This window comes from Pholcus phalangioides, unplaced genomic scaffold (genome assembly GCF_987345545.1).
Source record: "Pholcus phalangioides strain wild (caught in Gottingen) unplaced genomic scaffold, Ppha-v1.0 ptg000017l_1, whole genome shotgun sequence".
Classification (NCBI taxonomy): Eukaryota; Metazoa; Arthropoda; class Arachnida; order Araneae; family Pholcidae; genus Pholcus; species Pholcus phalangioides.
The window spans coordinates 58,639,259-58,655,594 of NW_028301610.1; the positions used below are offsets into that span (position 1 = coordinate 58,639,259).

General features: G+C 34.2%; 1 protein-coding gene across 3 annotated transcripts in view; it reads left to right on the plus strand.

Annotated features, from left to right (window-relative positions):
- The first annotated feature begins 4,281 nt into the window (after positions 1 to 4,281).
- The window catches only part of RhoGAP71E (Rho GTPase activating protein at 71E), a 75,446-nt gene continuing 63,391 nt past the window's right edge, over positions 4,282 to 16,336 (plus strand). The window contains exons 1-3 of one of the 3 annotated variants that reach the window (XM_089246709.1): positions 4,282 to 4,715; positions 13,271 to 13,401; positions 13,535 to 13,595. In XM_089246709.1, coding sequence (XP_089102835.1) covers positions 13,295 to 13,401; positions 13,535 to 13,595 — 168 coding nt within the window. In that variant the 5' untranslated portion in view covers positions 4,282 to 4,715; positions 13,271 to 13,294. The remainder of the gene's footprint in view (positions 4,716 to 13,270; positions 13,402 to 13,534; positions 13,596 to 16,336) is intronic. The other 2 variants (XM_089246710.1, XM_089246708.1) reach the window with 2 other exon arrangements.

Sequence of the window (16,336 nt, forward strand, 5' to 3'; positions counted from 1 at the left end):
TGCAAAATATCTGTATTTTATATCGTCGACCCAGTCCAAAAAAAAAATATATAACAATTCAGACAATTGCATTTTTCAGTTATGCACGTCCTTAAAACGGTGAAAAACTAATCCTGCTTACATACTCCCTACTGTAATTAAATCTGAGCTAAAGGGGAAAATATTATTTTTATTCTGATACCACGTAGTCATTTCAAGTTTGAGCGGTCGCATACATTTTTCGCAAGTGCAGTGCGACCGTTACGGGTAAGGGACTGTCATTGTGTCTGTGCTGTGTACCAAAGCCTCCTAGATACATTTAGTAGCTTTGGCAGTACATACTTAATTGATAACTGCTTCGATTTTGCCGGGACTATGATTACTTGAAGCGGTGCAGAGAAGAGCTACGCGTGTCCTCGTTGGCACATGCGGCTTGAGTTATGAAGAGAGACTTCATTTTTTGAATATGTTTACATTGGATGAACGCAGATGTCGGAGATATCATGAGATATGATCGAAGTGTTCAAAATTTTCAACTGTATGGATAGGATAGACCCTGATTTACTAATTTGCCGTCAATCAACTGCTTTTACAAGGGGATACCAGTATCATTTGGTAAGGGATAATTCTAGGTTATGGTGTCGCAGGGAATTTTTCTCTGACACGTTTAAAAAGAAATACGATAAACATGTTGGGGTAAATTGAGAAGCTATCCATACTTAGAATAAGACAACCATAAGTATTCTTTATGGGCATTGTATATTTATCACGTGTATATATTGTTTGTAATTTTTGTTAATTGCATTTTTAATTGGGTTGCTGAATTTTTGAAATATATGACATCCATATTTTTATGGGCATCTTTTTCTCAGCCACCTCGTTGGGCATTTTGCCTGTTGTGGCGTTGTATTTGTATTTGTATATGTCGTCCACAGTTCCTTGGATTTTGTCAACTGCTTGAAGGGGGTTTCTTCCTCAACAGAGAGTGGCGACGTCATCCTCAAACAGAGCGAAAATGCCAGCCTGTGGAGCAGGGAAGTCATCAGGAATTGTTGGGAACTTGGAACGCTTCCCTGAGGGACCGACGCCTGGACCTGCATGGTTAAGATAGCGTATCCCCAATCTTAACTGAAAAGGTTCTGCGCATTAAGTACTTATAATTAAAAAAGATGACAAAAGGGGGAGGGAAATTGATGTCGATCATTTTAGGAAAAAAGAGTTGGATGGTCACACTTTTTTGTCAAAAGCTTTACTGATGTCACAGAAAATTGCAGCAACATAATCCGTGTTGTTAAAAGAATCAGTAATATATCCGGTGACATGAAGTAGTTGAGTGACGCATAAATGTTCACCTCTGAACCCGTACTGCTGAGGGCGTAAAATATTGTTATCAGAGATGAATCTTTCAAGTCTAAAAACTGGAATTCTTTCGAAAACCTTGCTTTCATTCGTCAAAGGGCTTATAGGCCTGTGCGATATAGGAAGCAGAAGATCAGTTTCAAATTTATGGATTGCTTTGATGCTTGAATATTTCCATGGGTTAGGGAAGTGATGAATTTCAAGAGAAGCAGATTTTAAAGTTGGGCAGATTTTTCAAGGCAAGGTTATTAATTTCATCGTAGCCAGCAGGGCCGTCGTAAACGCATCAGGGTCCCCGGGCCAAGTGATTTTTCTAAGGCCCTACCTGGAAATTTCTCGAAAATTTGAACCGGTTCTCATTTTTGTGAGCCCCCTCTCTTCTTGAGGCCGGGTGGGCCCATGCGTTAAGATGGCACTGGTAGACAGAAGCTTTTTTAGAGTTAAGTTTTGATATTACATACATCAGTAACCTCAACAACGTCCGTGGGTTCAATACTTTGTCTGTGATTAGTTTTATGGTGCCGGATATAAGCGGAAACTAGTCTCAGTTCAAGTTGAGTAGTAGGCTGAACACGATCGGGTGAAAATTGTCTTTCAAAGTCTTCTGCAAAGGCCTCTGCAATTTCAGGTTCTGTATAAATCACAGAGTTCGGTCCCTTGTTTTTGATGATCTTATTTATTCCTCCTGATTTGCAGAGTCTCCGGTCTTTCCAGATGTTTTTATTTTCTGTTGTAGCATTTTCAATAAATTCAGTAAATCGGCCGTTAATATTGTCCTTCGATTGTGATTTATTTATTCAGACGATTAAGAGTGATCTTATCCGAGCGCCGTCGGAACCGTTGCTAATTATTGCCAATTCTATTTTCATGTCTAATATTTTGCATGATATCCCTTGGGAGTCCATACTGGTTTTCTGGTTTCAATATTTCTATTGTAGAGTTTTGGATGGCATTTTAGATTTTCTCCGTCAGCTGCATGACAGCCTCGTGAACGACATCAGCAATGGCAGATTTTGTGCTGAAGGGGGGAAAGCACTGAAACTGAAGAAGGAAAGGACTTCTCGATATTTTTCCCAGTTAGTTTCGCCAGTTATCTCCACCCATGCTAGGAGTTTGCCCCCCTCTCCCCCCCGTCAAAGACGGAGCTAACTGATCTAATCTAATACGGCCAGTGAGGAACGTCCGTTTGAGTGATTTAAAAAAAATTTAGTCATATTTTTGGAAGGGCACTTTAAATTAGAAATTATCTATTGGCTTAATTTGATTGGTGTTGCTCAGCAATACCATTCAAGTGATTGGTATTGCTCGCGGAGCAGATATGTTCCGCGTCCCTGCCCTTCTTATCTACTTTTCCAGCCTCACTTGCTATAGGATCGTTCGTTGGATCCTCATGCTCATTCAGAATTGGCTGAGAACGATTACTATTTTGTGATATGTGGAGATCTAATGTCGGGTTATTTTCGAGGAGAATTAGCGCATGTGAAGAGATTGGGAACCAGGCTGAGTTTCTCTTTAAAATTTCTTCTATTTTGTTGAAGTTTCTTTATTATTGCACCTCTTATGATGCCCGCCACCGCTGCTGGCGGAAGAACGAAAGAGAAGACCACGGCCCAAAACATATTAAAGAGATTCTTAATACGCTTTGTCACGGCCTAACAGCCCGGTAAGTCTCTGTTTCGAATTAGACACCAGCCGTGAAAGCCTACGCCAACGCATCTGCCTGTTTTTGTTTCAAAAAATTTTCCAATTAAAGATACGGAATTTCTTCAATGTAATTTATGGGTCATTATTAATTTCAAAAAAACTTAAACTACATGAATTGATGCAGTTGGATGTATAAAGACAATACGGAGACGTTAATTTTCCTTTTCATACTTGAGAAGATAAAAAGTTGAAATCAATGTAATTGCATGGATATCGAACTCAAAAGTAGGTCCGAGTAATTATTTTATATTTAATTTTCTGGGCTTCATATATCGCTAAGTAAACGCAATATTTCAAAAATTAAGAATTCAATTCAATTTGTAAAATTATTGATGTGGCGGAAAACCCCACTAAATTTTCGCATTCTTACAGTAAAATCAGCAATTTTAAGATTGATTTCTACGGGGATCATCCTGTGCCTACATCTCAAAGTGATGCTGATGGTGATTATGAACGTCCATACGAAAAGCCTCATTTTCAATGTGAATAACGTTTTTTTCTCGGCAAAAAAAAAAAAAAAAAAAAAAAACACGATAGATCAAATCACGCACACAATGGATATTATTATCTCTGGATATTATGCTATCGAAGCGAACTTGAGAAAAAGTTCCATTGGCTCTACCGGGAATCTAACTCGGGATATCTTGCGGAGATGGATAATGATTTTTCTCGGCCCACGACACATCAAATCAATAGACTTTCTGGATAATATGCAGAGTGGAATTTGGGAAAAAGTTCCGTTGTCTCTCCGGGATCTCTTTCAAACTGGGCAAGCACACTGACCAGATCTTTTTCTTCTCAAATCACGCACAGGAAAAATCATTGTCCATCTCTACTGCCGCCACCAAGAGGCCATTCTCTGCAATTGAGCGGCTGCAATATTTCTACTCAGGTCACACTACTGTGTGCGTGTTTTAAGGGGAAAAAAATCTCTTCTTTGTGGTACAATGGTCAGTGTGCTTTCGCAGTTCGCAATATATCCCGGGTTCGATTTCCGGTAGAGAGAACGAAGCTTTTTTTTTTCTCAAGTTCACCTTGACATAATATCCAGAAAGTCTATTGATTGCCTCATTGGAAATTTCGAAAATTAGACCGGGCGGTAAAACTTCAGCTTCTAATCTATCCAAAAAAGCAATAAAATAAGGCACTTCACTTGCAGGGAATAGCCGTAGAAGCTAAAAGCTCTGTATAATAAAGTCAAAAATTCAAGCGCTTAACTAGCGCACTGCGATTGTTGTCGTTTTTTAGCGCATGTTGGTAGACTTGATTAGGCCACTAAGCGCGCTGCTGCTGCTGCAAACTGACAAGGAGGATGAATAATACTAACCATGGATCCTCATTTTTATCGTTATCACATATTTCCCTTTACTTCCATTGAATCCACGTGGAAAAATGTTCGAACTTTTACTAAAGAAAGTGACGAAACCGGACTAAACATGGGTGACATGCACATTGTACTTTCCATGTAGAGTCTGTGTATCATATGTGTACAAAGATCCAGCATCGCTGGTTCCGAATGCTTGTTAATATTAAGTTTAATCAGTCCCGATGTTCGAACATTTTCCATTAAAACACTGAAACTTAATCGATTGTATGATCAATGATCAACATGGCCCCAACGAAGATATGAAACAATGCACGCATATTGGTGAGAAAGGCCTTTATATTTGGTGGTGAGTAATTATGTTTATGAATGTAATAAAAATATCAAGCTTTACATCACATATGCTCAACCCATGTCCTGTGGTCAAATGTGGCCCGTGAAATCATGGTTGCACCTCTTCCCAAAAATCCTAGTTATAGACTTAACTTGAGGAACAACAGCACAATTCCAAAGCACTTAAATATCCCGTAGGGCAGTTCCAGATCCCTGAAGCGAGTCTTGACACATTTAAAGATAGCTGAAGTGATCTACAGCATATTTATAGATCACTTAAGTGACCTGCATATTGTGCAGTTTCAGAGGTTTTAAGTAGCCCTTGATGCAGTTCTGTATCACTCAAGTTACCAGCGGTAACCGCTTGTTCCAGATCGTTCAAGAAGCCTATCACACATTTACAGATCACGTAATTGACTTGTAGCACAGTTTCAGAGCACTTTAAGGGGTCTTCTGTGCAGGGCTGTCTTAACAGCATCATGGGCCCCGGGCCAAGTGATTTTTCTGAGGTCCTTTCTGGTAAATTTTCAATAAATTTAACTACTCATTTTTTTAGGTCCCCGGGCCGTGCCTTAAGATGGTGCTGTTTCTGAGTAGTTCCAGATCATTCGAGTGGCCTGTGGCAGATTTACGGATCACTTGAAGGATCTGCGACACGTTTTTACACCAGTGAAGTGATCCACACTCCTCTGAATGTTGAACATGATTGCTTTACACCAGGGCTGGGCAAATCCCAGTTGACAGGTCGCCATGGTGACTAAGAATTGGTATTGGCGCCTAAATTTTTCTTTGTGTAGTTATATATATTAAATTGCACAATAAAAGCAGCACAAAATGGTTGGAATTTATAGCACCATATCTGCCAAAATGAAAATGGGTAGCTATGCCCTGAAAAAGTCAAAAGAAGCATTATTTTGGACCTTTTTATTCAGGTAAAATTTTTTTGCACCTGGATATTTTTTTGATTTATTCAGCTCTGCTTTACACAACAGCTTTCCAAACTTTTTGTTCCATTGCCCCCAGCAAACCCATAGGACCCTATGTCATACCCACAGCTCTTCTATTGCCCATTGACCTTCTTCCAAGGGGTAATATTGGACACTTGAGGAAACACTGCTTTACACAATTTTGGAAAAAGTAACTAATAAGGTTTTAATGAAAAAATACAGTATCCAACAGCATATAGGGAGATCCATATGATTAGTTATAAATTTTAGTTACATTAAAGAGGGCAAAGTTTATGCAACAGGAAAACTAAGTTCAATATGACTACTTTTAGTTATTTGCAGATGTCTAAATGGTATTTAATCTCTTGCCAAGTATTTAGTTGCATTTCAAGTGTCATTAAATCAACTGCGCTGCAGAGATGCACTGTTTCAAATTCAAGTCGCAAACATTTTGTTAGTACACAATCACTTTAATGAAGCTCTAAGCAAAAAAAATTCAATGGTGTTATGTCTATACATCTGGGAGGCCAGGCAGTGGGATGTGTTTTTCCAATCCACAACAGCTGTAGCCAAAAAAGGACTATACTATAGTCCTTTTTTTGGTAGTGTTTTGTTTTTAAGAGGAAAATAATGAGTGCAAAAAAAGGATATTTCTAGACAATGCAGAATCATTTAGGTTGAAAGAAATCAAATATTGAAATATTTTTCTCAACTAAACCATTATCTCTATTACAGAAAGTCTGGCAATTATCTGCTATATTTATCCTGTCAAACAACATTTGTATCCTATTTTACCCTCGCATTCTCTTGTATAGGCTTGAGCCAAGCCAGGGGCCTGTCCAGTAAAAATTTGGGTCTGTTTTCCGGATCTGAAAAACAGACCCTTCACAGAATAAAACAATGAAGATATTAATTATAAATTTTACATTTCATTTCTTTTGTGATAGATCAACTAGATCATTTCGCTTCCCACAAGATTAATGACCCTCTTCACAAATTAAGGACAATTTTCATAGGACCCTACAAAAAAGTCTGGACAGACCCTTGCAAGCAACGTTGAATGAACCTAGAGATGTAAGAGTTGAGAATTTTTTAGTTTTTTGAGTTTCAGTTTTTACTCCTGGATGTAAAAATTGGAGAATAATCAAAAATATTTTCATTTTTCTTTTAAATAATGAATCATTTTTTTTACTAATTTTGTTTATATTATAAAATATAAATCAGTTTTCATTGCCTCAAACATTTACAACAGCAATTTGTGTCATAATTCCCCCAATATGACAACCTTTAGTTAAAGAATATTCTCTTGGTCATGATGAGAAGTTTTAAAAGTTTGGTTATGAATATTTTAGAAACCTTAAGATTAAAACATTAAAAAATTGTTTTAAAATTAGATAAATTTTCAGAAATAACTTCAAAGCACAAAAAATTAAACAAAAGTTGATTGATAAAGGAAGCTATTCTTATATAAACACCATCATTCTAAGAAGATACAGAACTGTTATTTTCTTCAATGTATATGCACTTAAATTCTAAATCATTCATATTTCTTTAAAAGTTGTGCAATTCAATCATGTGGTTTAATTTTCTTGCTTTCAAACTTTAATACTCTTCTTGACAGGAAGAGAGAGAGGGACCAAGTCTATTCTTGAGAATATTCTCCCAAAGGACTACTATTATAAATTACTAAGGAATATTCTTATCGAAAATAACAAGAATTATTCCCTTGATGAGAATATTCTTATTCTTGATGAGAATATTCTCCCGTTATTTGTTATTTATAATATATTTAACGTATATAATATATTAACTTATATATATATATATATCCTTGAAAATATTCTCTGGAAGGAGTACTTTTACAAATTACTGCGGAATATTCTTATAAAAAATAATAAGAATTATTCTCAAGTTATTAATAATAGTCCTTCCAGAGATTATTCTCAAGAATATTTGTAATAACATACATTGTAATAAATAATCTCTACAAATAACTTGAGAATAATTCTTATTATTTTACGATAAGAATCTTCTGTGATAATTTATAATAGTCCTTCGAGAGAATATTCTCTGTCTCCCATCTCTGTCTTCCTGTCAAGAAGACAAGAAATATTGAAATTTGTAGCCCACAATATTAAAGTTTAAAAGCAAGAAAATGGAACCAACATGGCTGAATTGCATAACTTGCAAAGAAATGTGTGATACAGAATTTAAGTGTATGTACATTGAAGAAAAAAACAGTTCTGTATCTTCTGAGAATGAAAGTGATTGCATAAGAATAGCTTCCTTTGTCAATCAACGGACTTTTGTGCTTTGCTTTAAACTTATTTCTGAAAATTTATCTATTTTAAAATAATTTTTTAAGGTGTTAATTTAAAGGTTTCTAAAATCTTTAGAACCAAACTTTTAAAACCTCTCATCATGACCATATTCTAAGAATATTCTCGAACTAAAAGTTGTCATTGAGGGGTGATTATACCAAAAAATTGTTTCGTTGTAAATGTTTCAGGCAATGGAAACTGATTTATATTTCATAATATAAACAAAATTAGTAAAAAAAATTTAAATTATTTAAAAGAAAAATGAAAATTCTTGATTATTCTCCAATTTTTACATCCAGGAGAATGTTCTCAGAATATTCTCGTTCTCGGAGAATATTCTCACCTCACATCTCTGAATAATATTCTCATCGAGGAGAACATTCAAGAATATTCTCTGGAAGGACTATTATTAATAACTTGAGAATAATTCTTATTATTTTTTATAAGAATATTCCCAGTAATTTATGAAAGTCCTTCTAGAGAATATTCTTAAGGGTATTATACAGTATATAACTATATATTATAAATAACAGGAGAATATTCTCAAGTTATTTATAATAGCAGTCCTTCCAGAGACAATTCTCAAATATTCTCCTTGATGAGAATATTCTCTTAAACATTATTCTCGAGAATTTTACATCTCTAAATGAACCTAGGTTCACCAAAGGCAAAAAAAGGATGATAATAATAACTATCCAAACCACCCATTTAAGGAAACCTTTATTGACAACGGTGCCATTTGTAGCTTTTTGGAATGGTGTGGTTCAAACCCATGACCAGCAGGAAGGAAATAGCAAACCATAGGCAGAGATGGACTTGGAAGTCTGGGGGGAGCACGGTCATTATTGCTGGGGGGCACAATGATGATGTCAATTGATATATACATATATACATTAGATCACACAGTCGACTCCCCCTTTGACGCTGGGGGGGGGGGGGCAATGCCCCCGTATCTCCGCCCATGTAGCAAACCTACAAGATGCAAGGAGGAATCTGAAAAAAAGATTATATTATAGCTGTTCTTCTAATTCAACTTATTGTGAAAAGTCATATTCTAAAAAAACTCAGTGACATAACTGAGTTTTCTTAGAATTTCTCCATGAAAATGTGGTGGAGCGCTGTCTTGCTGAACAATGAAAATTAGAGTAATTTGTGGAACTTTGTATATTGTAAATAGTCAGTTTTTATTTTTTTTTAATTGAACTTATGTCACTTCCCATGCAACCCTCAAAACTTGAAATGGGCCTCTTATGTTGATTTTCAAGTAAATTTACTGTTAAAAAATTTTGTACTGTAGAGCCTCGATAACACTGGACAACAATGAAATTGCGTCTGACATGAAAATATACCACTCCTAATGGTTTTGACCTGCTGAACACGAATATCACCATGAAAAAGTTCCTTTTGGCTCTCATTTTTGAGATATCACCATGTTAACAGTTAAGTGTTACATATAATATTAATTATTAGTTTTTTTCCTTTCATGATAGGCGTATATGCTTTATTTTGGGTTGCAGTATTTTGGTTGTATTTGACATCCATATTTTTTATGGGCATCTTTTTTCAGCCATCTCATTGGGCAATTTGCCTGTTATGGTCTGTGTGTTTGTTTGTATTTGTATTTGAAAATTGCTTTGTGAGCATTGTTATATGGTGAAAAAGTAGTTATGATCATAGAACAACTTTTCTAGGGAAAATGGTCAACATCAATGCTGGCTGACTACTATTGGACAGTTGTAAGAGATGCTCCATATCGTGCCACAAATGTGTGGGTTGCTTTTTCTCACTGTAGAATTTTTCTTTTGACCTCAATGAGTTGAGCCCTGACTTGAAGGATTGTGTAAGTTTTGAGTTAAAGTATGTGGTGAATATGAACTGTGGGGGCTTTTTTATTAGATGGCAGCACTTAAAGTTGAACTTTCAGGGTGTTTTTAAGATGGCTTCTAGGAGAAGTGCCTCTGGGAAAAGTGTGATTTATTACATACAATTTCTTCCAAAATTTTATTGCTAAATTTTATGTGAAGATGAATGTACGGATCATTCTCCCAAAAAAAGTACAAACCATTTCCAAGACTATAATTTTTTTTACAAAATTTCAGAGTACTCTGGTAGTAATTTTGATTTTTTTCTAGTTCTTTATTTAATTATCTGCCATATGGCATTCCTTCATTTGTTCAGATGATATCTAATTTTTTTTAAAATAATCATTTGAGTAGCAAAAACCCAAAATCTTGCTGTCCCAGCTTGAAAAACAGACGGTGCAAATTTGGAATTTTTTTCAAAAAACTTGGAATCACGTTTTATAAATGTGCCATAGATGAGCAAAACTGATAATAAAATTTTGAGGAAAAATTTTTTTTCTTATAAAAAACTATTTTTTTGTTTGTGTCCCGAAATTTTTCCCATTTTAAAATGTCCATTTTGTTAGGGTCATTTGGGAAATATATTTTTATACCAGATAAAAGCTGATAACACTTTTGAGCTTATTAAAAGGTTTACTTTAAATGCTTGATCAGAAATTTTGGATTTGACTTTTTCAAAATGACTTAATATTCACGTTATGTCACATTTTTTTCTTTGTCGGATGTCCACTCTGTTATGTCATTATCATAAATAATGAATTTTTTTTCATCTATATCAACATCAAGTGATAGTACATGGAGATATACTTCAAAATATAATAAAAGTTTTCATCAATAATTTAGGCTATCAATAATTTAAAAATAATTTAGGCTAATTTGTCCACTCTGTTACGTCTTCCACAAACTCAAGCAATGCAACAGAATTGAAGCTATGATTTAAAGTAAAGTTTTCTTAGTTCGAGGTTTTGAAGCTTCAAGTTAAATTTAATAAGTTATCTATTCAATTTAAACCCTTCACAACTTTCTCCGTCATGTTATTTTTTCAGTTCAATACTAAAGTGGCATAATACAGATCATCGTCAAAATCACTGCCAGGGTCACAGATCCAGGGATATGTGTCATAAGGGACATTTTAGTATGAGTAACGGTCGTTATTTGGCAATACACATTCTGCATTTTATAGAACAGAACCATTATTTTCTTATATTATTTTTGTTTCCAGGCTCTACTCCCCCCCCCCCTTGCGCAGTCAACTCTAGATCACTAATGTGAGAGGCATAAACATAAACATGAGATTTATACCAACATCAAATTACTATTCAATTTCAATAAAAAATTTTGAAGTAAAAGAGAAATCATTCCAATGATATAATTTACAGCTGAGCAAGTCCAGTGTCCACTTTGACCATATTTTAAAAATTTTACCAGACCAAAATTCATACGGGGGGGGGGGGGAGGAATGTGTTTTTTTAAATTTACTCATGGAGTGGACATTTTTCAAAGGTTATAGAGGAGGAGTCTGGATCATATATCACATTTTGTATACAATTTTTGAGAAAATGAAAGTGTATTTGCATAGCCTGTTTAGAATATTTTAGATATCTTTTGCTCAGTTAAACATTTCTGTGCACTCTTTTAAAATGGTGTCCACTCTGCTATGGGAAGCATTTTTGCAGTTCACAGGCAAAAATTTTAAGAACACTTCAAAATAAGATGTTAAATTATAAATTACCAACCAATTGTCTGTCAGAAATAAATAGTTTTGATTTTAAGTAGCTAAATACATATAAAAAATAAACTTTTCCATGAGCTATTTCTAAAAAATCACAAAAAATCATCAAAATAACACAAAAAAAGTAAAAAAAAAAAATTTAAAACTGCTTTTTTTCAGCATATGTGTAATAAATGAGCTGGTTTAATCATTTTAAGAGATAAAAACATCAGACATAACAATATTTTTTCAGCGATATTTGTGTTCGAAACAGAGTAGGCAGAATTTATGATTTTCAGTCATAAAACCCAAGAAGTAAAATATTATTACAAAATAAAAAGGAAAACTATTTATGAAATATTAAACTTCAAGTCATTGGCTATAATTTGAGATCAATTTTATTTTGGAAATTCATATTTGAATTTTTCAGTTCAAAAATGTAGAATGTACACTTTTTTTGGGAATGACCCATATACCATGCATCATCTTGGTTGAAAAAATTTGAACAAAGTGAATTATTTCTTTAAAAATAATAACAAATTGAAAATTTGAAAAAATAAAGATTTTCTGACATTTATGTTTTTAATGCATTTTTTTAAGTATCAAATTTAAAAAAATTTTTGAAAATTCCAAAAAATGAATGCTAGGATCTGAAAGGTTATGTGCAGTACAAAGGCACTGCAAAACAAAGTGCATGTTAGATGCTGATAAATAGACTATTATGCTTTAATACAAGGCTAGACAAATCGCGAAAAAAATCTAGGCACGAGAACAATTTTTTAGGCTCCAAAAAAATTTTTACCTGAAGAAAAAGGTTCAAAATAATTCTTTTTTGACTCTTTCAGGCATAGTGACCCTCTTTCATATGTTGGCAGACATGCTATAAATTCCAAACATTTTGTGCTGCTCTCAGCCTGCAATTTAGTAACTACACCAAGAAAATTTTCTAGGTGCCAATACCAATTTTTTAGTTGCCATGGTGACGTGGCGCCTTGTCCAGCCATGCTGTAATAAATTTGTGTTTCTATGTATTTGCATTGTGCGTATTAATGTTTTGCTTCTATATATTGGTGAAGTTTTTATAAATTTGTGTTGTTTTTTTCCATACATTTATTTTGTTTTCTATATACTTATGTTGTGTTTAAATGTATTGTGTGATTATATGTGTATTAAATGTCAAATTTCAGAGAAAACTGTAGCCATTCCTGCTTTTTTATGGTCGAATTCATGTTTTGCCCACCAAATTATATAAGAAATTACTATTTTTGTTTCAGACACAGAAAATTTGTTCAGTGTAATCAGTCTTGAAAGTTCGAGGTTCTGGATGAAACTTTTATTTGAATGACTCATATCATCTATGTAGATTAGAGAGTAACCTATGTAATTAAAGGCTCCTACATGAGTGGGAAGTTGAGGTTGACATGACTCTAGTTTGGGATGAACCTCGCATATTTTCTCAATTTTTCACTATATGTAACATAAAATCACTATTTGGTGGTGGGGGGGGGGGGCGGCTTTGTGAAAAATCCTGGCCTAGGGACCTATTCAAGTAATTTTTTACAATATGGTATTTTTTTGAAGGACGAAAAAAAAAATTACATCCTGTGTTGAATTTTTTTGTGCTTTTTCTTCATAATTCTGTTGATTGAAAGCCAGAAATCAATAGAGAACTCAAATAATGCTGCATAAAATCATTTGGTACAACGCTGTTATCAGTTCTTATTTTTCAGGTTATACCTGGTAACTTGGAATACATGATGTCCGGGTGGGCCCAGAGAATGCATCGTGGAGCAGCTACTCTAAGTAGTGTTGTCACGTCTTGTGGGCACCAAAATGTACCATATCCAACTCGAATGGAAAAGTAAGCTAATTAAAAGTAATCAAGTCATTTTTTCTGTGAAGGTACATTAAAACACAAAATTGATTTGTTGTGCTGTCGAATTAAAAATTGATAGAATGAGCATTATAAATGTTTCTTTTCTTTTTTTCTGAAGGGTAAAATTTGGTGTTTCGCTCGATGAAGTGTGTAAGCATGATATACCTGGACCACTTTTGGTAAGATTTCACTTATTTTTATCATGTCTTTTGGCTGTGTTGTACCCATTTCCCCCACAAGAGCAGGGCTGACAAGGCCCAGGGCAATTATCCGGGAAAATCTGACCAGGGGACCTGCAAAAGATCCCAGCCTATCGGCCCTGCTCCAAGATATGCGGTCCATGATTGTAGCTTTATCTTGAAAAAAAATGGAATAAAGTTGATCCCCTCCCGTTATAGCATGCCTCATTATACTGCAAAATTAGATATATTGCAGTTATTTGATTAGATTTTAAGGAAATCCACTTTTATGTAATACTGTGTTATACTATGGTTTGGTGAGTGGTTAGTCAAACTGTGAGATGCACTTTCCTTGGGAAGTTCCCCAGGAGAGCACTAAACTTTAAAAACCACTGAGTAGTTCAAACCATGCAGTAATAAGATTTTTTTTTCTGGCACTACCTTAATTTATGAAAAAGTCAGGCTGTTTATCAAAAAATAATTTGTGGATCCCTCTCCAAGGGGTTTGTGGGATGTGATTGAGAACACAACTACTCACTGTATTTTCCCTCTAAATTCTACTATGGCATCTCCTTTGTTTCCTCTGTATTTAACGTAAGGATCTTCCCAGGGCCAAACCTATGTTGCGGCAATGCTCAAGTGCCACAAGAGAGTGTCCAGAAGGATAAGTTTAATTTCAAAACTAATTTCATTTTTTTAAGGTTTATAAGGAACAGAATCTGTTATATATATATATATAAGAAGTATAGGTCAAGGGCAGGAGAAAAATTTGACAGATTGAAGCATCTAAAATGAATATGAAGTGGAAACTTACAAATTCCAGGGCAAAAAAGTAAAACCATGTTTGGACTGTGTTAAAACAAAAAGCTTAAGGATCCAAGAAATTTTTTCAAAGACACAATATAATTTCCAATATTACATACCCTTTGTGCACAATTAAATAATTGCTTTGAAGAAATGAAAACTATCACAAATACATATCAATAACATAATTAAGATACATGCTGCAGTCTGTGAAAGATCTCAGAAACCCTCATTGTTCCACTGGCATGTATAAAATCTGTGTACATGTAGCACTGTATATATATATCGGCACGACTCAATCAAACATCAAAACCAGACTCTCAAAACATGAAAGAAATTGCAGTTCAGTGCAACCTGAAAAATTGGTTGTTGCTGAAGATCTTTTTGGAAGAAAAAAAAAAAGCGATATTCAGTTAAGTGTAACTTATTGCCATGCCTGGATAAATATCAAAGTCATTGAAATCATAGTCATTTTCATAGAAAAAAAAGAAACCCCTTTTGTGTGTGTGTGTGTATTTTTTTTACAAAATTTTATTTCTACATGCTCCATGACAAGAAGTATTACATGTATTGTGCGGACTGAAATCAATATTTTTCTTCGACAAATAGAGTTTATAAAATATGAGTATACATATATATTGAATATAATATGTGAACACAAATTAATAGTGGTTATGTAACATGAGACATTAATAAAAACATATACAATATTTACAATAAAAAAATAAATAAATAAAAATTGCATGTGCGGGCAATCAGTTGAAGTGTGAGAAAAGTGCTATCAAAAATTCTATGGTATGAAAAAGAAAGCTGAGAAGATACAGAGAAAGAATAAAAAGATGAAGGAAAAAAATTTAAACAAAGAAAATGAAACAAAATGAAAAGCAAATTAATATACAAAAATTAGAAACAAAAGAAATTTAACATTTAGGAAGGTAAAAAAATTAAAAGAACAGAAGAAAAAAATAAAAAAAGATGCGAAAAATAAAAATGGTTTCTTTTTCCTCAAAAAAAGAAAACCTTAAGTAGACACAAAAAAAAAAATTAAAATACATATATTGAGGGAGAAAAAGTTGCTCATATATATACACAGGTACGATATGCTGTCAATAAAACGATTGAATATAGTAAAATATTCATCTGAAATGTGAGTTCTTAGATCTGGCTGCCAACTGATCGCCTTTAGTAATGATATGTTTGTAAACTTTTTATCTGTTTGAGTCCAAATTAGAGCAGAAGAAAATAATATGCTCCACAGTTTGTATTTGTGTAAAGTCACAGGTACACAGAGGAGAAGAGGCATGCTTTTCTTGAACCTGAAAAGATATTCATTGATTCTGGCATGTCTTGAGAGAATTTGGGTAAGTTTGTAGGAATGATTGAAGTTGCACATTTGGGAAGAACAGTTTGGTTGTTTTCCCCTTGGAGGTTATACACCACAAATTTTGCCATGTTACCATCGTTTCCTGTTGTTTCGTTGTCTTGATGTGTGTGTGTGTGTGTGAGTGAGAAGAGCGAGCTTGGCTTTCAGCTATCCGGAAAATGTGACCCAAGCGCGTCGGTTCTTGGTTCTACACAAGTCCTATGCAACTTGAAAACAATTACTAGTACAACTTCTGCTTCACTGGTATCTGGTAAGCCAAGGAGATCACCTCTTCGCCATTAGAAATCTTTGCCATAAGTGTAGATTAAATGTTCTGTGTAATTTCACCTGTACCATGGCTCTTTAGCCCAGAAATTTTTTTCTAATGAAACTGGCAATGGAAGCCAGCATTATTTTATTATGCTTTGTCTCTTGAGTCATTTTATAAAACACTGATTGTGTTCTTTACTGTGATGTTATGATTATAGAATATGGCTATGGTATATGTTTACTTGAGTATATTTCAAGCCTTTCTTACATAATTACAATTCCATGATTATTTTCAATAATTTAG